The sequence below is a fragment of the Narcine bancroftii genome, chromosome 2, assembly GCF_036971445.1.
Source record: "Narcine bancroftii isolate sNarBan1 chromosome 2, sNarBan1.hap1, whole genome shotgun sequence".
NCBI lineage: Eukaryota > Metazoa > Chordata > Chondrichthyes > Torpediniformes > Narcinidae > Narcine > Narcine bancroftii.
This window is the reverse complement of record NC_091470.1, coordinates 371,207,381-371,230,260: the sequence shown is the minus strand read 5'-3', so window position 1 is coordinate 371,230,260 and position 22,880 is coordinate 371,207,381. Positions and strand designations below refer to the sequence as shown.

Here is a 22,880-nt window from a genome sequence, read left to right as displayed (position 1 = left end):
CCTATGGCAGGGGTGATCAATGTGTTAAAATAGATGACAACACAGCAGTATCGTGAAACCTAGCCTTGATGGCCGCCATATTGTATTTGACGTTGTATAATTAAGCACGAACGCTCGGATGAGGACGAGTTTACTGGTTGCAGAAAGAAACAGGTCTGTGTTCCTTGTATGCCCGAGATAATGCTCACCTGGGGGTGGTGGCTGGGGACTCCCTTCAATGGCACCACTGCCTTCAAGTGGCACCCTGGGCACGTGCCATGCCTACCATGACCCTAGATACACCCCTGTATAAAGCACACTTTTCACCTACTGAGTGTCTTCCACATTGTGCTTAAACTGTGATGGCCTCTCCAGTCTGTCCTCATGACTGAAGCACTCCATCACAGCCACATTCCAACCAAGCCCCTCTGCATACACAGGTGAGGCCGGATAAGTACCCCTGGTGTTCATTTCCATGTCTCTTTCTATCCCAGCATTTGAAATCTGAGCTCATAAACCATCTGCTGATTTAAATGATTGGTCCCACTTGTATTAAGGACTCTGAGTGCCAACTATGCCAACTCAAACCCTGCCTCCTTCATCTCATTCAGTCGTTGGCCAGTGGCCCTAAAGTTCTTATCAACTCCTCAGCAGAGTCATGTGATACCTCAGGTGCAGGGGAGCACCCACCCCAGCCCACCTCTTGAACTGTGGTCCTGGCCTTTCCCTGGTGGGAAAGGTGCTGAGGCCAACTCTTCATAGTTGAGAATTTCAAATTTTATTTTATTTACAGCATGGTAGAAGCCAATTCTGGTCATTTAAACTTGTGCCACCCAATTACACTTAAATCAACCATTCGTTTTGGAGGGTGAGAGGAAACTGGAGCACCCAGAGGAAACCAGCGTAGTCACTGGCAGAACGTACAAACTCCTTAGAGACAGCACAAGGACTCTGGCGCTGTAATAGCATTGTGTTAACCATTAGGCTAATCCTCAGAGATTGCCCTCCTGATGGTTCTGTACAGACCATCACACACACACTCTCTCCTCAATCGACTCCTGCTGCACCCACCCCATTCTCACTCTTTTCACCCCCCTTCCTGTCAAAAAGATGATTCATCAGTATGAGATCATGCATCCCCAGATTTAAGGATAACTGAACTCCCACTGATATCAGACTCCTGAATGAACCCCAGAATAGTAAAATTAAGTTGTCTTTGCTGCAAACCAACTGATCTCTTTCTGAAGAGGAGAAATGTGTGTGTGCTGGTCTAAGCCACATTCACAACCCTCTGCAAACTGGTGGAGCAGTTCCTGTCCCATGCCGGAATGAAACCTGACAGGATGCTTTAATTTAGACACCTGTAGAAGTTGCCGAAGGACATAGGGGATGTGACAAATTTCCTATGGGGAGGTAGAGGCACAGGTGCACTTTCTTGGCTATTGCATTGATGTGGGTGGGACCAGGTCACTGGAGAAGTTTACCCCTGGGAACTTAATGCTGTCTACAATATATCATAAAGTAAAAGACCTTAAAACATGTTAGAAACTGGCCAACAACTCTAAGCATTGATAAAGATAGATGCCTGAGATTTTCTTTCCATTTGTTGCCTTCATTAGTGTCGAGGATCCTGTTCTTCCATCAATCTATCCCTGGGGTGTGTAGAGGTATGCAGGGGGACAGTGTCCCAGTGCTGTGTCCAGCCCTGGAGCTGGTAATCAATGTCCAGGTTGTATCCGACCCTCTTTCTCCTGCACCCCTTCCCCCTTGTGTCTGGTCAACCTGGTCTGATGTCCAGGGTGAGATGAATGGTTCAGGATGCCTGGTGGAAAAGAACGGTGCTGCAAGGAGGACATTCAGCGTATTGCTTTCATGCTGTTTAATATCCTACCCAACCCTTCCTCGCACCAGTGCCTCTTCTTTCCTTCTCCCTCATGCTCCCCAGCTTTGTGAACCTTGTAGGAGGGTGTTCAATACCACACCCCTGCTGGATTTATTGGTAAGCACCTTCGACCACAAACTTTCTCTGTAGAAGTTAAAAGGTATAGGGAACCTTGGTTTTCGAGGGATATTGAGGATCTGGTTCGGAAGAAGGGAGAGGTGTATAACAAAATTAGGCAGCATGTAAAAAATAAGATACTTGAGTATAAAAATGCAAGAAAAATCTCAAGAAAGAAATCGATAAAGTCACCATTTTATCAGAATAAATTAATTCCCTTTTCATTGAATAGTCCTTATTTAAAAAATTGGGAATTTAAAAGAATAGTTAATGTTTAGATTGTTTTGAAGCAGGGAAGTTTTGCTCGTTTAAAAGGTTACAAGAAAAATACAGTATTGTGTCAAATTCTTTGTTTGTTTATTAACGACTTTGAGATTTTTTTAAAGAAGAGTTATGGTAAAGAAATAAATTTACCTCGTCAAACAAAATTTGAATGATTAATTGAAGATAAAAGGTTTTATTTCGTATATGTATAGGTTGTTGCAGGAAAAAAATGAAAAAGTAGATGTGTATAAAGTTAAGGAGAAATGGGAAAAAGATTTAAATATTGTTTTGTCATGGGAGGAATGGACACAAATGTGTATTGATAGTGTTACAAAGTTAATTAATGTGAGGTTAACAGATGATTAATTATAATTTTTTGCATCAATTCTATTTAACCCCTGAAAAATTGAGGAGAAATGGATTTAGCACAACAGATTTATGCTTTAGATGTAGAGAGCAGAAAGGTACTTTTGGTCGTGTAAGAAAATTAAATATTTTTGGGAGGAGATAGTAACATTTTTGAGAGACTTGTTTGAAATGGATATTCGATTGGATCCTAGGCTATGTTTGTTGGGTTATGTTAATGTTCCATTTGTTGATTCAAAAATGCCTAAACTATATTTGGCTTTTTTAAGATTAAGATTAGCAGTAGCAAGAAAATGTAGAGCGGTTCCATGGAAGAGTGATGTACAATTAAGTTTGCGTAGATGGCATAATGAACTGCAGTCTTGTTTATATTTGGAAAATCTAACATATAATGTAAGAAACAATTCCTCCTTTTTTATTGATATGTGGGGTTTATTTTGAAATGTATGGTGATAGAAATTAAATAATTGTGGTAAAGTGGCACTCGATCAGGGAATATTTGACATGTATTTGTAAGGTTTTGGGGGATGGGGGTTGGGGAGCTTTTTTTTGTGTTTTTTGGGGGGTTTTTATAAGGGGGAATGGACATAGTTATGGTTGTATTTTTTTGTGTAATTTGAAAATATTAAATAAAATTTTCAAAAAAGACCAAGAAAGAAATCAGGGAGGCTAAAAGAAGATATGAGGTTACTTTGGCAGACAATGTGAAGGAAAATCCTAAGGGTTTCTACAGGTATATTAAGAGCATAAGCACAATAAGGGACAAAATTAGTCCCCTTGAAGATCATGGAGCCATTAAGATCTTAAATGTTTTTTTTTCCCTCAATATTCACTAAGGAAACAGACATAGAGTCATGGGAAGTAAGGAAAACAGGCAGTGAGATCATGGAACCTATACAGATTAAAGAGAAGGAGGTGCTTGCTGTCTTAAATCGAATAAGGGTGGATAAATCCCCAGGGCCTGACAAAATATTCCCTTGGGCCTTGAGGGAGACTAGTGTAGAAATTGCAGGGGCCCTGGCAGAAATAGTTAAAATGCCCTTAGCCATGGGTGTGGTGCCAGAGGATTGGAGGGCAGCTCATGTTCTTCCATTGTATAAAAAAGGCTGCAAAAGTAATCATGGAAATTATAGAATAGAGAACCTGACATCATAGTAGGTAAATTATTGGAAGGTGTTCTAAGAGATTGGATATACAATTATTTGGAGAGCCATGGACTGATTAGGGATAGTCAACATAGCTCTATACATGGTAGATTGTGTTTAACAAATCTTATAGAGCTTTTCGAGGAGGTTACCAGGAAAGTTGATGAAGGAACGGCTGTGGATGTTGTCTACATGGATTTCAGTAAGGCCTTTGACAAGGTCCCGTATGGCAGGTTAGTCAGGAAGGTTCAGTCGCTCGGTATTCATGGTGAAGCAGTGCTGGATTCAACAATGGCTGGACGGGAGAATCCAGAGAGTAATGGTGGAAGATTACTTCTCAGACTGGAGGCCTGTGACTAGTGGTGCCTCAGGGATTGGTACAGGGACCATTTTTATTGGTCGTCTATATCAATGATCTGGATGATAATGTGGTAAATTGGATCAGTAAGTTTGCAGATGACACTAGGATTGGAAACGTTGTGGACAGTGAAGAAGGTTTTCAAAGCTGCAGAAGGATCTGGACCAGCTGGAAAAATGGGCTGAAAAATGACAGATGGAATTTAATGCAGACAAGTGTGAGGTGTTGCAATTTGGAAGGACAAACCAAGAAAGGATATACATGGTAAATGGTCAGGTACTGAAGAGTGCATTAGAACTGAGGGACCTGGGAATACAGATACATAATTCCCTAAAAGTGATGTCACAGGTGGATAGGGTTGGAAAGAGAGCTTTTGGCATTTTGCCCTTCATAAATCAAAGTCTTGAGTACAGGAGTTGGGATGCTATGGTAAAGTTGTATAAGACATTGTTGAGGCCAAATTTAGAGTATTGTGTGCAGTTTTGGTCACCTAACTAAAGGAATTATATCAATAAGATAGAAAGAGTGCAGAGAAAATTTACTAGGATGTTGTTTGGGCTTCAGCGACTGAGTTACAGGGAAAGGTTAAACAAGTTAAGACTTTATTCCCCGGAGTGTAGAAGAATGAGGGGAGATTTGATAGAGATATTTAAAATTATGAGAGGATAGACAGAGTAAATGTAGACAGGCTTTTTACATTGAGGGTGGGTGAGATTCAAACAAAAAGAGATGGGTTAAGGGGAAAACTTTAGGGGGAACATGATGGGGAGCTTCTTCACTCAGAGAGTGGTGGGAATGAGGAACAAGTTTAACATTTAAGGGAAATTTGGACAGATATATAGATGGGAGAGGTATGGAGGGCTATGGACCGGGTGCAGGTCAGTGGGACTAGGCAATAAAAAATGGTTTGGTATGTACTAGTAGGGCCAAAGGGACCTGTTTCTGTGCAGTAATTGTTCTATGTTTCTACGTTTCTAAGTCTAAAGGTGCTGTACCCTCCTCAATCTCCCCTACACTTCCTCTCTGCTCGAATCATCAACCCTTGGATGTAATTGGATAGGAAAGATTTAGAGCAGCCATTCTCAATGAGGACCAAACTCCCCTGGGGGCCACCGCACATTGACGGGGGGGGGGGGGAAGGGGGCCACGGACTGAAATCAGAAAATGTTTTTTATGTTTTTTTTATGTAGTCGGTAGGAATGAAGTATCAAAAAATCCAACTAAACTTGACTGCTTCACAGGGAAGGGGCCCTATAAACTGAGCAAAGTTCTAAGGTGTTCATAGCTGAAGACAGGTTGAGAATAGATGTGGGGAAACTCAGGAAGGTGACACTAGCTCAGATAGACAACTTGGCCAAATGGCTTGTGTCCATGCTCTTTGACCTCTCTCACCACCCCTCTTTAAGTTCTTCCAGATTTCATTTATGTTTGCAGAATATTAGTTTCTTTGAAAGGTTTGGGGTGTTCAGTGGCAATCCGTCACCCTCCTGTCAAGCACCGTCACCAACCACCCCATCCAGCACCATCACCCCCCGCCATCCTTGTCGTCCAGAGCTGCCACCAACCCTGCTTGTTCAGCACAGCCACCCCTTCCCCCACCATAGAGCAGCACCACCACCCCAATGCAGCACCACTGAACCCCCCATCCAGTACTGCCATCACCCCTGCCATCTAGCAACTTCACTCTCTGTCCAGCTCTGCTGCTCCCCCAGTCCACTGCTGCCATCCCTCACCCAGTACCACCACCCCCCCTGTTCACCAAACCCACTCTCCCATTCCCCCACCCCGGCCAGCACCAGGATTCCATGATTTGGGGTCGATGAGGGATCAAGTATTCCATAAAGGGGTTGATGGTCTAGAATGTTTGGGGACCTCTGCAGTAGAAGCTGCCTTATTAAATACATTTAAGACTGTAAGATGTTTTTTTGCATAATAAAGAAATGATGGGAACAGGCGGAAAAGTGGAGATGAACCAGTTCAGCCACAATCTCATTTAACAGCGGAGCAGATTCAACGATCCATATGGCTGACTTCTTTTTGAATTTCTTGTACTCGGATGTTGATGTAAGCAATAATGGTTCTTTTTTTCTTCCAGGTAGTTCTATTTTTACCACACCCCTTCCGGTGACCATAATCCCATCTCCAGGACATCTGCAGAGTGAGTGATTCCAATTAACATTCAGCATGTGAGATTGAAAAGCTTTGATGAGCATTGTGTTGTGTGACCTCCACGCTCAACAAGGACAGGATTCCTCTTGTCCTCACCTACCACCCCATCAGCCTCCGCATTGAACACATCCTCTGCCACCTACTACATGATCCCACCACTAGACCTCTCTGCCTTGGGCAGGGACCGCTTCCTACGTGACTCCCTTGTTCACTCTTCCCTCCCCCCCAATCATCCTCTTGGGACCTAATCCTGTGACTGCAGGAGATGCTCCACTTGTACCCACACCTCCTCCCTCTCCACCATTCTGGGCCCCATACAGACCTTCCAAGTGAAGCAACATTTGACTTGTGAATCTACAGGGGTCATCTTCTCCATCCAGTGCTCCTGCTGTGATCTCCTCGACATCTGAGAGACTGGACGCAGACTTGGACATCACCTTGTTGAGCACCTCGGCTCTGTCCGCTGTAATAGCATGGATCTTCCAGTGGCCACCCATTTCAATTCTCCATCCCATTCTTTTGCCGACAAGTCTGTCCATAGTCTCATGTACTGGCAGACTGAGACCACCCTTAAATTGGAGGACAACAACTCATCTTCCAACTGGGCCCCTTCCAACCAGATGGCATTAATATTGACCTTTGGCTTTTGTTAAACCACCCCCCCCCCCACTCTGTCCCCTTTCCCTATCTCTGTCTCTTCATTCTGTCTCCATTCGCACAAATATGATCAATTCTACCTCGACCCTTATCATATTCAATAAACACCTTTTGTTGGTCTGGATTCCTCCCCCATTGTTTGAATTCTGAGATGTTCTGATATACAGTATCTTGCTTCTGTCTTATTCTACCTTTTCCTTGAAGAAGGCCCAAAATGTCAGCAATATATATTTGTCTCGAGACGCTGAAAAGACCGGCGGAGTTCCTCCAGCATTTCAGTGTGTTTTTACTACAATCTCAGTGTCTGCAGACTTTTCTCTTTCACTCCCCTTTCTCACTGTTGAGTCCTTCCTGTAGACTTTTTAATGTGTTTTAGTACTGCTATATGGAATCTCATTACATGCCAGTAAACTGATGACATAGAACCATAAAACATTACAGCACAGAAACAGGCCCTTCAGCCTTTCTAGTCCATGCCAAACTATTATTCTACTGAGCCCCACTGGTCACTCTGACCATAGCACTCCATACTCCTCTCATCCATGTACCTGTCCAAATTCTTCTTAAAAATTAAAATTGAGCCTGCATTCACCACTTCAGCTGTCAACTTGTTTCATACTCCCACCAATCTCTGTGCAAAGTTACACCTATTGTTCCCTCTAAACCTTTCTCCTTTTACCCTTAACCCATGTCCTCTGGTTTGTATCTCACCTACCATCAGTGGAAAAAGCCAACTTATATAAACTATATCTATACGCCTCGTTCTTCTTCGCTCCTGTAACTCAATTCCTAAAGTCTAGGCAACATCCTAGCAAATTTCTACATTCTTTCAATCTTTTTGTTATCTTTCCTGTAGTTAGATGACCAAAACTGCCCACAATACTCCAAATTTGGCCTCAACATGAATAAATAAGATTTAAGTAGGGCGGTTGTTTCCACTGGCAGCTGAGGCGGCATGGTTAGTGCAGCGGTTAGCGCAATGCTATTAAAGCGTCAGCGACTAAGGTTTGAATCCGGCGCTGTCTGTAGTTTAATTTATTTATATAGCACATTTAAAACAACTCATGTTGACCAAAGTGCTGTACAGATCATAAATTACATTATAACTTAAGCAGCTATTTAAATTACAGTATTAAAATGAGTATTATACACGAGGTCTAGAATTGTACATACAACTTGGTAACAATCACCAAAATGCTTGCAAGTAAAAATGCTTCAGCCTGGATTTAGAAGAGTTAAAGGAAGGGGCTGATTTGATGGAGGGAGGAATATTGTCCCACAGTTTGGGGGCTGCTATCACAAAGGCACAATCTCCCTATAGTTTGCGATTTGAGCAAACAAGTGCCCTAAATTGGCTAATCTGAGGGATCTTGAAGTGGAGAAGGGCATTAGGAGATCGGTGATGTAAGAGGGGGCTAGTCTATTGATGGCTTTATAAACAAACTGGAGAATTTTTAAATCTATCCTGAGCCAAACTGGCAACCAGTGTAGGGAGATGAGAATAGGGGTGAGATGGTCCCTCTTCTTGGCTCCTGTCAGGAGCTTTGCTGCAGCATTTAGCTGCAGATGGGATAATGACGACTGACTAATTCCCATGTAAAGGGAGTTAGAGTAGTCGAACAGGAGAAAATGAGGGTGTGGATAACTTTCTCAAAGTCTTTTAGTGACAGGAATAATTTGATTTTGGCAATAGTGCGGTTGGAAAAAGCTGGCTTTTACTACACCATTGATTTGAAGGTGGGATCGAATATATCACCAAGGGATTTGATGTGTGGTTTGTACTGACAATAACCACACCAGCAGTGGGAGTATAAGACAGCTTTAATAAACTAATATGTACACTAAGAGGTCTTGTCTCTCTGCAAGACGAACCTGGAAGGCTGGACTGTAGCTCTGGACGGCTTTTTAGATAGGTGGCCTAGTGGTGGAATTATGATTCACCACAGGTTTAATGAGGGTTGCCAAGGGTATTGGCAATAATTTTGGAGGAGTTAGGGGGCCAGATAGATGATCTCAGATTTGCCTTAGTTTAGCTGCAGGAAGTTTTGAGCCATCCACACTTTATATCCTCCAGACAGTCGATGAGGCTGGTTATCTTTGCTTGATCATTGGGCTTTGTGGGAGATAGAGCTGGGCGTCATCAGCATAGCAGTGGAAGGAGATGCCATGTTTTTTGATGATATGGACAAGGGGAAGCGTGTGTAAGGAGAAGAGAATGGAGCCAAGAATAGACCCTTGTGGGACCCCACAGGAAAGGGTAGCAGGTGAGGATGAAAATTTGCCCATGTTGACTGATAAAGTCCTATCACTGAGATAAGATTTAAACCAGTTCAGGGCCATGCCGTCGACACCGACCCTCTGCCAGAGGCAATCTATTAAAACAGCATGATCCACCGTATTGAACACTGCACTGAGGACGAGGAGAATTAGAATGGCGGAGCTTCCTGAGTCATTGTATACTCTTATTAAGGCTGACTCTGTGCTGTGGTGGGCATTATAACTGGAAATTTTTTAGGATCTGTTGTTTTGATGTAGGTAGGGCAACAATTGGCTAAGAACAACTTTTTTGAGGACCTTTGACAGGAATGGCAGATTAGAAACAGGTTTGTAATTTTTCGGTGTGGAGAGGTCTAGGTTGAGTTTTTTTCAGGAAAAGGGAGGACCACAGCACGCTTGAAGCAAATTGGAACTGTAAGGAGTTTGTACATTCTCCCCACATCTACATGGGTTTCCCCCGGGTGCTCTGGTTTCCCCACACCCTTCAAAGGAAAAACGTACCTGGGTTGAAGATTAATTGGGATATTTGGGCAGCACGGACTCATGGGCCGGAAGGGCATGGCACCGAGCTGTTTGTATGTCTTGTCTAAACTAGGGGAAATAATGTAAAAATGGAGTTAAACAAGGGATGGAATGAAGAGTCACGTGATGGAGTAGTGGCCGGTTGGGAAAACCACCCCTGTTCCAGGAAAATAGGAAAAAAGTTAGGAAAAAGCAAAGCGTAACAAAAATGTACCAATCAAAATAGAGGAGGAAATAATAGATCCGTCAGGGAGGTATGTAATGATAAAGTGTCAGATATACTCAGAATTTTGGAATTTGCTCATTATATATGCACCTAACGAGGAGGATCAAAACTTTATGTAGGATATTTTTTTGAAGATTGCAGACACACAAGGAAATATATTGATAGGAGGGATTTTAACCTTAATTTGGACGCAATGTTGGATACAACTGGACAAAAGACGAGTAAAAAGAATAAAGTGGCCAAATTGATGGTTAAATCAATGCAGGAAATGAAACTTGTGGATATATGGAGGAGGCAACACCCAAGAGAGAAGGAATTTTCATATTATTCGAGTAGGCATAAAACATACTCGAGGATTGATGTTTTTGTTGTCGGCTCATATTCAAGGGAGAGTCAGGAACACCGAGTATAAAGCTAGATTACTATCTGATCATTCACCCCTGTTATTAGCAAGAGAACTGGAGGACATCCCACCAAGAACATGTAGATGGAGGTTAAACTCCATGCTACTTAAAAGGCAGGAATTTAGGGAGTTTATTGAATGCCAAATTAAAACATATTTTGAAATAAACACAGGATCAATGAAAGACAAATTTATATTATGGGATGCAATGAAAGCCTTCATTAGAGGGCAGATAATAAGTTATGTAACTAAGATGAAAAAGGATTACATTCGGGAAATAGAGCAGTTGGAGGAACTGCTTCTCCCAGAGAGTAGTAAGTCTATGAAATTCTCTGCCTAAGGAAGCAGAAGAGACTGCCTCATTGAATGTATTTAAGACACAGTTGGATAGACTTTTGCATAGTATGGGAACAGGAACTGGCTGAGTCTACGGCCAGATCAGCCATGATCTTATTGACTGGACGAGCAGGATTGACAAGCTGCATGACCCTCTCCTGCTCCTAGTTTTGTTTCGCATGTTATGTTATTATTGTTATTTATCCACAGGAGCAGTTGTTTAGTTTTTATTTGAAATGAAGTAATATGGCATGGGTTAAATGATATTATTAACTCAAGATTAGATCACGCTATTTACTGCAAAACAGATTTCCACCATTCCTTCTATTAAATAAACATTGTTTTCAGGACAAACTGTTATTATTAATACTTGGACAGGACTTCTTTGAAAAAGAGTGGATCCAGATGTGAACTGTACTGAACTAAATGTGAAGGAAGCTTTTGTAAAGAGAGATTTTGGCACATTGGCCTTCATAAATCAAAGTAAAATCCCTGGTATCCGGCACCTATGGGGATTGCAGATGCCAGAAATGCAAATTTTCCGGTTGACTGAAACACACTCTTGCAATGCCTAATTAATACTGTACACCTGCATTAAGAATAAACAGTTTAAATGACAAAACCCAGTGCAAAATGTAAAGTAATTTGAAAAAAAAACCAGTATGGTAGTCTTTATGTAAAGTTCACTTTAATCAGGTAATTCCTACAATTTACATAATTTAAATTCGAACCCGGACACTGGCACTCTAACAGCCTTGCACTACCCGATACGCTAACTGTGCTGTTGTCATAATTAACTCCTCTCACCCAAGTTGACAGGTAAAGCCTTACTAATATACTTAATACTAATAAAGATCAAGACTCTAACAAGGCAGGGATAGGGAGATACAGCGAGAGTTGCCCCAGCGGCCAATGGCATCAGCCAGCTCTTCATCCTGAGCGCCACCATTTTGTTCAAATACAACATTATTAAATTTTATTCAAGCAGCTGTGGACGGGGCACCTTTCCTGGCTGAATGTTTGCTCCCAAGGGTTGTGTGTTGGTTTTGAGAATATTTACATTTAAAGTTTTAAACCTGTATTTAAAATTTTATTTATTCTTGTTTATTTCCTTCTATTTAATTAATTCCTCACTTATTTTGCTGGCTGGTTTGAGTTTCCAGTTGCTTGAATTTCAGATGCCGGGGATTTTACTGCATTGAGTACAGGAGTTGAGATGTTATGGTAAAGTTCTATAAGGCTGGTGAGGCCAATTTTGGAATATTGTGTGCAGTTTTGGCCACTGAACCACAGGAAAGGTATCAATAAGATAGAAAGAGAGTGTACTGACAATAACCACACCAGCAGTGCGAGTATAAGACAGCTTTAATGAACTAATATGTACACTAAGAGGTCTTGTCTCTCTGCAAGATGAACCTGGACGGATAAAGCTCTGGACGGCTTTAGAGACAAGGTCACTGGGATGACCCCTGGTGACCTAGGTAGAATTACATATCATCACAGAGGGCAGAGAAGATTTACTGGGATGTTGCCCGGCCTTCAGGAACTGAGTTACAGGGAAAGGTTAAACAGGTTAGGACTTTATTCCCTGGAGCATAGAAGAATGAGGGGAGATTTGTTAGAGGTATTTAAAATTATGCAAAGTATAGAGAGTGAATGTAGGTCGGCTTTTCCCACTGAGGGTGGGTGAGGTACAAACCAGAGGACATGGATTAAGGGTGAAAGGGGAAAAATTTATGGGAAACATGAGGGGGAATTTCTTCTCACAGAGAGTGGTGGGGGTGTGGAACAAGCTGCCAGCTGAAGTGGTGAATGTAGGTTCAAGTTTACTATTTAAAAAAAAATGTGAACAGGTACATGGATGGAAGAGGCATGGAGGGCTATGGACTGGTGCAGGTCAGTGGGACTAGTTGGACACAGACTAGAAGGGCCGAAGTGCTTGTTTCTGTGCTGTAGTAGTCAATGGTTTTGCTGTGGTCCAATCGTTCTTTGGTCAGGTCATTTAAAGGAGGGTGAGTGAAACTTTATGTGGAGTTCTGTGGGAGAAATTCAGTCAGGGCCCATCACTAATTTCCCCTGAGAGGTGGGAGCTGCAGCCACTGCAGTCCTTCTGGAGAAGGAGTTGTTAGAGAGGGAGTTCCAGGGTCCCATGGAAATGAAACACTGCAACCTTTATTGGGAGCGGTGCCAGTTTCCGCTGATGATGTAGGCGAAGCGACGTGCGTGAGTAATTTAGCGTCAATATATAGTTGATGAATCTTAGATGCAGGAGGAGAGTGAGAATGTCAGGATCATTTGTGTGGCGGTGAGCCAATGAGAAGGTCAGAGGGATTTGACTGGGTGGTGTTGTATTTGCAGAAAATAAAGTCGACTTCATGGGGTGCTGAAAGAAATTAATGAATGTATTCTTTGTTTGAATGATCGATTACTATCAAAGCCAGGCATAAACTACTAATTTCAATACTAATAATTCAAGAAATAGTAAAAAGGAGAAAAAATTATAAAAAGCAAAAATAATTGACCTGTAAAGTTTGAAAATAATTGAAAGGAACCCCAAAGAGAAGAAAATTTAATACTTTTTTTAGTAGTGAACACCTGATTTTCTCTGGAGAGAGGGATGCCATCAAATCCGATAACCATTGTATATGTGTTGGAGGGACAACATCTTTCCACTGCAGTAGAATGAGCTTCCTAGCAATCAGGGAAGCAAAAGTGTCTACATGGGATTGAGATGGAGTCAATTTTAAGTCCATTGGTCCATTCACTCCAAAAATAGCCATAAAAGGGCTCGGAGAGAGAATCGTATCAAGAATTAAAGAAAGTGTACTAAATACCTCTTACCAATAGTTACAAAGGGAGGGACTTGATCAAAAAATATAAAGTACCTATCTCTGTCCAATTCTAAAAGCTCTTCAGGTGCCTTAACATTTTACCCATTCCTCGGCAGAAATTGTGAAATACATAGCTTGTTTATAGTGTTATAAACACATTTTTTTTAATTCGCAGGAGACATAATACCAAGAAAGAGGTGTGAGTTCACTGTATGTGTGTGTGTCGGGTGCGGGTGTGCGGGGGGAGAGGGCGTTAGGGATGTGGCCTGGGATCCAGGGGGGTGGCACCCTGATAAAGTTTGGGAACCGCTGGATTAGGAGAATGGCCAAATAAGTGGCAAATGTACGGTCGTGCATTTTGGTAGAAGGAATGAAAGGGCAGACCATTATTTGGATGGGGAGAAAATTCCAAAATTTGAGATTCTAAGGGACTTGGGTGATCTCATGCAGAATATCCTAAAGGTTGACCTCTATGTTGAGTCATTGGTGGAGGTGAATGCAATGTTGGCGTTCATATCTTGAGGAATAGAATACAAGAGCAGGGATGTGATGATGAGGCTTTATATGGCACTGGTGAGGCCTCAATTGGAGAACGGGGTACAGTTATTTGAAAAAGAATGTGTTGACACTGGAGGATTAGGAGAAGATTCACAAGAATGATTCCTGGAATAAGGGGTTTTGCATATGATGGCTCTTGGACTGTTCTCCTTGGAGTTCAGAGGAATGAGGAGGGCCTCACAGAATTTGTTTGTATTTTGGGTGTACTGTGTGTGTGCTCACTATGGTCTGAAGATATGCTGTTTCATTGGGTTGTGTAGTTATACAGATGACAATAAACTTGAACTTTTGCTTTTACTCCCTCCAGATTGTAAATGTGATGCTCGGGGCACAGTTGGGAACACATGTTTGGTGAATCCATACACCCAACACTGTGAGTGTAAACCCCACTACACTGGGCCCTACTGCACCCACTGTCACATTGGATACTTCGGGAGATACTGTCAACGTAAGTACATACCTAGAACATGAGCACCTCATCAGTTTAGACCAATAGTCAACAAGTAAAGAGAAATGATTTGTTTAAGCTAAGTTGAATTTATTTTTCATATCGTAGTCACAATGTTTCAGGTGCCCTTCCAATATTTTGCTCATACCTTGACGAAGGGCTTAAGCTTGAGTCATTGGATATGTATCTTTATCTTTGCTATATAAAGTACATTGTACACTGTTTGACCTGCTGAGTTTCTCCAGCATTGCGTTTTTAGCATTACAAGGTTGTTTCAGCTGCTCCTGGCAAGTTCCATTTTTCAGCTTCATAGAAAGAAGTGGAAATTTAAAGGTCTTTTTCACATTAAGTAGTATTTATTTTACAAAATAAAACAGATTAATTTATAGCAAGAACTGATGAAAGCGATGCTGGAGTATTTAAAGTTGCTTTTGGCCATTTTAAGGTTGGTTTCTTGCAGTTGGAAGCTCCTTTTAAAAGCATGAGCCCAGAAATTAGATTGACTGGCAGATGTTCTTATGTGCAAATCCTGCATGAAAATGCTTGCCCCGAGTAGATTGGCTGAAATCCTGTCCAAAGACTGTGTATTTCATCTCAGCATGTCCAATAGCTTGTGAATGATATCACCAGTCAACCACACACGTTTCCATCCTTGCTGACATAGTTTGAACATTTGGGTACAATTTACCACCCTTGTTAAATGTTACAAGAAACCTAGAAGGGATTTTCACTCATCTTCAGTCGCAGGTAAATGTGTGGCACACACAATCCACCAGCCTCATCAGTTTTCAGGATATTTGTAGCCCATGACTGATGTTCCATCACTTGCGGCAGTTGTAAACAGAGATAGCATGGAAAATGGCCCTTCAGCCCACAGTTCACGCTGACCATTTACACTTGTCCGACCCTGTGCGTTCCATTCTTGGGGTGGTTACTTCAGCAGAGATTGGTCTAAGTGCAGAGTGCAGTCACACACACATGCACATACACACATGCACACAAACACAAGCATGTACATATATACACACGCATGCACACACAGACATACAAAACACCCACACACACACATTCACAAACACACACACACCCACCTATGCATTCTCTCTCTCTCTCTCACACACACACACACACACACACACACACACACATACACACACCACATAATAATCACATATATACATAAAAATATAATGTATAATAAAAATGTTGAAATATTATGGAATTATTTATTCGATTCATTAATAAGAGACCCAAGGTTACAGAATACTGTTCAACAATCTTACAGTCTACGGGTAGAAGCTATTTCCCACCCTGGCAGTCCTGATTTTGATGCTCTTGTACCTCCTTCTTGATGGTTGTAAACAGGGAAAGGTTGGACAGGTTTGGACTTTATTTTCTGGAGCGTAGAAGATGAAGGGAGATTTGATAGAGGGATTTAAAATTATGAGGGAGACAGACAGAGTAAATGCAAGTAGGTTTTTTTCTACTGAAAATGAGCAGACATGAGATACAAATGAGCAGACATGGGTTAAGGGGACCCTCTCAATAGTTCTTCAGTAAAATGTCAAGATGGATTAATACCTTCAGTGTCTACAGAACATTAACATCTGAACAATATTCGGCAGGATGCCAATGTTACAGCAGTGGTGTGTCTCCCCAAGTGTGTGACCCAAAGACTGGACGGTGCCTGTGCCGAAGAGGAGTGGAAGGCTACTTTTGCGAAAGGTGCACAGCAGGATACTTTCGGTTCCCCTCTTGTGAGCGTAAGTGAGATCCTCTGCTCAAAGAGAATGTGATGATGTTTGATTCATGGCTCAAAGTTCAAATTTATTGTCAAGCATCCAAACATGCCATCACATAGGTCCCTGAGATTCTTTTTACTGTGGGCCAGGAAGAATTTCTAATTAACGGGAGCGGTCATTACTAACAGTTATAGCAATGATATTCTATCTCTGTCCATCAATTTAACCCCCCATATGTTGGCTCTGGAATGTGTTTCACTGCCCCTGTGCAGGAAAAAGATTTGTGTAGACTTGCACTAACACAATGGCATGGTATCATCTGTCTGGGGTGTTGGCGGTGGATGGGGGAGGGGGGGAGTTGTTGGTTGAGTTACTGGACGTAATCGTGATTGAGTTTGGATGGGTTTATGAGCGGTGATCCAGACCATAAGAGAGTCAGTGGGAGATAGGACTGTGAAAAAGGATGGAGCCGGTTCACTGGGCTGGGTGACCAACCCCTATTCCCTGTGTCCTTATCCCCAGTGGTATCACATAAGGCACAGGAGTGGAATTAGGCCATTTGGCCCATCTAGTCTACCCTGCCATTCGAATATCAGAAGCAGAATTTATTGTCGTGAACATGCCATGATATTTATTGTTTTCCAGCAGCTTCAGACAGGGAAAATATTGCTATCAATTACAGTAGACTTAAAAATAAATAAATAAGTTCCATAAAGAAGAGCAAGTGAGGTCGTGTCCATGGTTCATTGTCCAGTCAGATGGTGGAGGGGAAGAAGCTGTTTCTGTACCATTGGATCTTCATCTTTGGGCTCCTGTACCTCCTTGATGGTGGCAGTGAAGAGGGCATGGCCTGCGTGATGGGGGTCCTTGAGGATAGAGGCTGCTTTCTTAAGGAAACACCTCTTGTAGATTTACTATCCTTTTCAACACTATTCTCCTGCCTTCTCTCCATATCCTTTGACTCCCTTCCAAATCAAGAACCTATCTACCTCCATCTTAATAGAATAGAACAGAGTTGTCTGCTGGACAATGTGGAGATTGAGGAAGAGGAAGTGTTGGATATTCTTAAAAACATTATGATTGCTAAGTCCCTGAGGCCAGATGCAATATACCCCAGGTTGCTCTGTGAAGTGAGGGGAGAGATAGCTGGGACAGTGGCTCTGATGTTTGAGTTTTCTTTGGACATGGGAGATGCTATAGGTAGGAGAATAGCAAACTGGTCCCCTTGTTTAAAAAGGGTAATAGGGAGACAGGTGAGTCTTGTGTCAGGGGTGTGCAAACTATTGGAGAGGATTCTTAAGGACAGGATCTATGAGCATTTGGAGAAGTCCAGTCTACTCAAGGATAGTCAGCGTGGCTTTGTGAAGGGAAGGTCGTGCCTCTCAAGTCTAATTGAATTTATTGAGGAGGTAACACAAGAAATTGATGAGGGTAGGGCAGTAGATGTGGTCTACATGGAGTTTAGCAAAGCATTCGACAAGGTCCGCAATGAGAGACTCATTCAGATAGTCATGAGGCATAGAATTCATGGAACCTTGGCTGTGTGAATAAAAAATTGGCGTGCACGTAGAAAGCAGAGAGTAGTAGTAGAAGGAAAGTATTCTGTCTGGAGTCAGTGAGTTGTGGAGTGCTGCAGGGTCTGAGCTGGGACCCTTGCTCTTTGTAATCTTTCTAAATGATCTTCATGAAGAAGCAGAAGGATGGGTCAGTAAACGAAGATTGGATGAGTTGCGGAGGGAACTGAAGGTTGTCATAGTTCACAAGAGGATATAGACAGGATGCAGAGTTGGACAGAAAAGTGACAGATGGAGTTCAGTGTGGATCAGTGTAAGGTGATGCATTTTGGAAGGACAAACCAAAAGCTGAATACAAGGTTAATGGTCGGTTACTTAGGAGTGTGAATGAACAGAGGGACCTTAGGGTCCAAATTCATATATCCCTAAAGGTCGCCACGCAGGTTGATAGGATAGTTAAGAAGCCCTAGGGGATGCTGGGCTTCGTTAATGGGGGATTGAGTTCAGGAGTAGAGAGGTCATGTTGCAACTCTACAAATCTCTGGTGAGACCATACTTGGAGTATTGGGTTCAGTTCTGGTTTCCTCATTATAGGAAGGATGTGGAAGCTATGGAGAGGGGGCAGAGGAGATTTACCAGGATGTTGCTTGGATCGGAAATTAAGTCTTCTGAGGCAAGGTTAGCAGAGCTGGGACTTTTCTCTTTGGACCATAGAAGGATAAGAGAAGACTTGATAGAGGTCTACAAGATTATGAGAGGCCTAGAGATGGTGGACAGCCTGTGATTTTTTCCCAGGGCAGGAATAGCAAACACCAGGCACATGGATGTGTTGTGGTCGCTTACTTACCTTGGTTAGGAAGAGGAGAGTGAGAGTGTCAGGATCACCCGTGTGGCAGTGAGCCAGTGAGAAGGTCAGAGGAGTTGAGCTGGGTGGTGTTTGGGGAGTTGAAGAATGCAATGTTGTGTCTAGTGAATAATAAGGTCAACTTCATGGTGGGCTGAGAGAAACGAGTGAGTGTATTCTTTATTTGCTTGTAAGCTGTGGGGAACCGGTGACCCCGTGAGTTCACAGTACCTTCTAATTTCAAATGGATAGTGATGAGGAGAAACCCCTTCCAGGAGCAGTTGGGGAGGTCAAACTAAAGATTCCCCCCCCTTTTTATTAGCATGGTTCACGATCCTTGAAGCACGTTTCTCTGCCCTCAGTGTGACGAGTCAGAAGATGAAGTATGGCTTACTTGTGGAGCATCTCCCTGAGCAGATTGCTTGTGAAGTGGAGGATGCCTTAGTGGATCTTCATGGTAACCACCCATGCAACATACTTAAGGTGGTTATTTTGCTGCGTACTCAGCCACCTAGGGAGACTCGTATTGCCCAATTACGAGCTGACGACAGCTTAGACAATAGGCAACCATCATAGATGTGGAGGAGGTGGTGCAGGCAAGCTGGAACAGACCCTATTGAAGGTGACTTTTGGAAACAGAGGCTCCTTCGATGTTTACTTTATCATATTCAAGAGCATTTGGTGAGTGTCTTTCAAATGTCCACCCTCAATCTGTTGGCGGATCGTGCCAATCTCATTATGTCCACGACCTCTACATTGAAGGTAGAAGGATTAGCATCTTCCCCTTGTCAACAGGAGTAAATGGAACTGAAATAACTGCTTGTGAATCGCCAGCACCTTCTTAAACAAAGGTAGCGCCAGCACCATGTCAATCGAAGGTAACCGAGTTGGAGCAGCAAATGGCAGCACTGACTAGGCTTTGGGCGTGCAACAGAATTCCTTCCTTCGACCTGATTGGAATCGTAGTGGTCGAGGACATGGTAGAGGTGACTCACGGCATATTTGTTGGAAGCATTGGAGATTTGGTGCTGCTGCCTGGACCTGTCGGCCACCTTGTGACTTTACAAATGGAAACCGAGAAACGATCAGGCCCGGCAGTAGAGTCAACTACTGCTCATGGGCAGTAGTCTCTTGGGTGTTCATATTTCTTGTAGATTCCTGTGAAGAGATTTTAGCGGTCCCTCCGACCACGGAGGAACACAGACACCCCAATATATCATGTGTTTTTTCAGCCACGAAGGATTCTCAAATAAATGTCCAGAGGTCACTCACGTTGGATTTCGGTTTGAAGGAAACTTTTCAGTGGATTTTCATGGTACAAATGTGGCAAATTCCATTTTGGGAGCAGATTTCTTGTCACATTTTTATTTGCTGGTGGATTTGAAAAATTTCTGAATCGTGGTACACAGCTCTTACATGCAAATGAGCTGCATCTGTCATCCCTCCAATGTTGTCAGCCGTCTGATAAGCCTTCAATTGGTTTATGCCATTTGCAAGCCTTACTCATGTTTTCCTCGCTTTGTGACCCCATCATATTGTCACAAGTTAGTAGCACGGGACCACTCGTAGCGGAACTTTTCCAATTAGTCGCCTCCTTGCATTGGCTTGGAGTCTGGGGGATGGGAGGGAGGGCTACCGTGGTCATGTACTTATCTTGGTCGGGAGGAGGACAGTGAGAGCGTCAGGATCACCCATGGGGCAGTGAGCCAGCGAGAAGGTCAGAGAAGTTGAGCTGGGTGGTGTCTGGGAGTCAAAGAATGCAATGTTGTGTCTAGTGAATAATAAAAGAAAGTCGACTTCATGGGTGCTGAAAGAAACGAGTGAGTGTATTCTTTATTTGTTTGAAGACTGCGTTAAATCAGTGCCATTACAGATGGAAGAAAAATAGAGAGTTACAGGCTAGGGAAGATTTAGTATTTTTTGGAAGGAATATATGGGTTGGCACAACATTGAGGGCTGAAGGGCCTGTACTATGCTCTAGTGTTCTATGTTCTAAGAAGCTCTTTATGTACTGTGTACTCCCAAATTATGAGAGGACTCACTGTGGAATTAGAGGGCTGATCAATTGGTTCCTTTTGAGTTTATGTGATAAGCAGCCTGCTGTTTTCTAAAGCATGCCAGTGCTCTGCCAAAGGCTCCTATGGTTCTGCGTGTGACCAGACCACTGGACAGTGTATGTGCCAATCACATTTTGCTGGGCAACGCTGTGATACCTGTGACTCCAGGCTGAACGTCTTCCCCCACTGTCAAGGTAACTAAGCTTTTCTCAATACTATTGCCCACGATTAGATGCATGTAATTAACATTCATTAAACGACAAACTGCTGCAATTCTGTTTGTCCCTATAATAAGGAAAATGTTCAGGTTGGGCAATATATGGCATACTTATTAGAATCAGAATTTATTGTCAAGAGCATTCATTCTTTGCCATAAAATGCCATAAATTACATTTAAAACAAGTAGTGCAAAAGAAGAGTAAACGAGGTCATGTCTGTGGATCATTGTCCATTTGTTTTGGCGCCCTTCCTCTCTGCTGAGGTGCATGAACCACGACTAGTCCATCCAGATCCAGATGGGCAGGTTTGAGGCTGTCAGTTGCAAAAGGTACCTCTTTACCTCTGATGTCCAAGATGCAAGTCGAACCATTGCGTCTTAGTACCTCGAAGGGACCCTCATACAGACGCTGGAATGGTGCTCGGTGTATTCTTTTTTGTACGAAAACGTCATTCCAATCCTGCAAGTTTTGGGGTATATTGGATCTGCCTCATCGTGTTGAAATGTCAGTATGGGCGCTAAAGAACTGAGCTTCTCGAGGAGCTTGCTTAGGATTGCTGCAGGCATCTTCTCCCATCCTCGTGAGTCTGATACAAATTCTCCTGGAACCATCAGGGATGCGCTGTAGACCTTCTCTGCCTGATGAAGCACCAATTGCCCTTAGGTGCCGTTCGTATGCCCAAGAGTGCCCATGGAACTCAACCCAGTTAAGTCCCTGCACATGTGCCTTAAGGACCAATTTCAAATGCCTATGGAACCTTTCTACTTGTATGCAGTTGTGTGGTGCAACTTGGTTCCAAGCAGGGTAACCATTGATGACCACAGGCTTGATGTGAATTAGGCACCCCTGTCAGACATGATGTGTGCTGGCAGACCAAAACGTGCAATCCAGGCAGAAATGAGGGCCCTGGTGCAGGTGTTGGTAGTCATGTCTGCCAGTGCAACTGCCTTTAGCCATCGCGTGGCCCGATCCACGTTAGTGAGAAGAAAATGGAAATCATGTGACACTGGCAGGGGGCCTATAACGTCATCGTGTACTTGGTCCAACATGTCAGCTCAAAAGATTGCAGTGGTGCTTTCACGTAGTGCAGGACTTTGGATATTTGGCAATGAGTGCATGTCTTCATCCAATGGGTGACCTGTTTTTGAAGGCCATGCCACCCAAATCTGTTGGCTACTATCCAGGCAGTTCTTCTGATTGATGAATGTGCCAACCCGTGCACCATGTCTAATACCTGGTGCCTCTAGTCTACCAGATCGATTGGGCATCACACAGGAGTTTTAGCACCCCTGGGCCTACTGGAATTTCTTCCAGCTGTAGGTTCAAGTCTGCTGTTCTGTAACTTTGTCTTGTGGCCACTGGAATCATAAATAGATTTACTCTTCTTCACCTGTACAATCTTTTAAAAGCCAGAATCACGTGCTAATGTCATCATGCACTGACATCACATGGCAGAACAGTTTGTCTGTCTTTTGTTTATATGCAGTGGGGAAGATTTGTCCACATGAGCTGGTTTAAACCTGTCAAGAGTGAAAGACTGTGGCTTCCCTCCAATGTCCAAAATACAGGTTGACCTAGTTTGCCTGAGTATCCTATAAGGTCCTTTGTAGGGCACCCGTATAGGTTGACCAAATGTTCCCCTTCGGACAAAGACATATTCGCAGTTTTTGAGGTCTTCCTTTAAGAGTATTCTCCATGAGACGATGGTAGTATAGAAGTTAATTTTCCTATGGTCTCCCTTAGCCTTCTCAACAGTTCCTTAGGATCTTTGTTGGAGTTGGAATGGTAGGGGACGAACTCCCCTGGAACCATACATGAGCTCCGCAGATGAGACTTGGACATCCTCCTTTAAAGTTGTTCTAATGCCCACTAATACCCAGGACAGCTCATCAGCCCAGTTCGGGCCCTCTAACCGAGCCATCAAGGTTGACTTGAAATATTGATGAAATCTTTCCACCATTCCATTG

The 22,880-nt window shown here is 43.0% G+C and overlaps 1 protein-coding gene across 1 annotated transcript in view; it reads left to right on the top strand.

Moving 5' to 3' along the window:
- The window catches only part of LOC138753136 (laminin subunit alpha-3-like), a 341,672-nt gene that overhangs the window by 34,411 nt on the left and 284,381 nt on the right, over positions 1–22,880 (top strand). Inside the window, exons 9-11 of the mRNA XM_069915711.1 lie at positions 6,207–6,269; positions 14,398–14,538; positions 16,164–16,301. Of these exons, the coding sequence (XP_069771812.1) occupies positions 6,207–6,269; positions 14,398–14,538; positions 16,164–16,301 (342 nt within the window). The remainder of the gene's footprint in view (positions 1–6,206; positions 6,270–14,397; positions 14,539–16,163; positions 16,302–22,880) is intronic.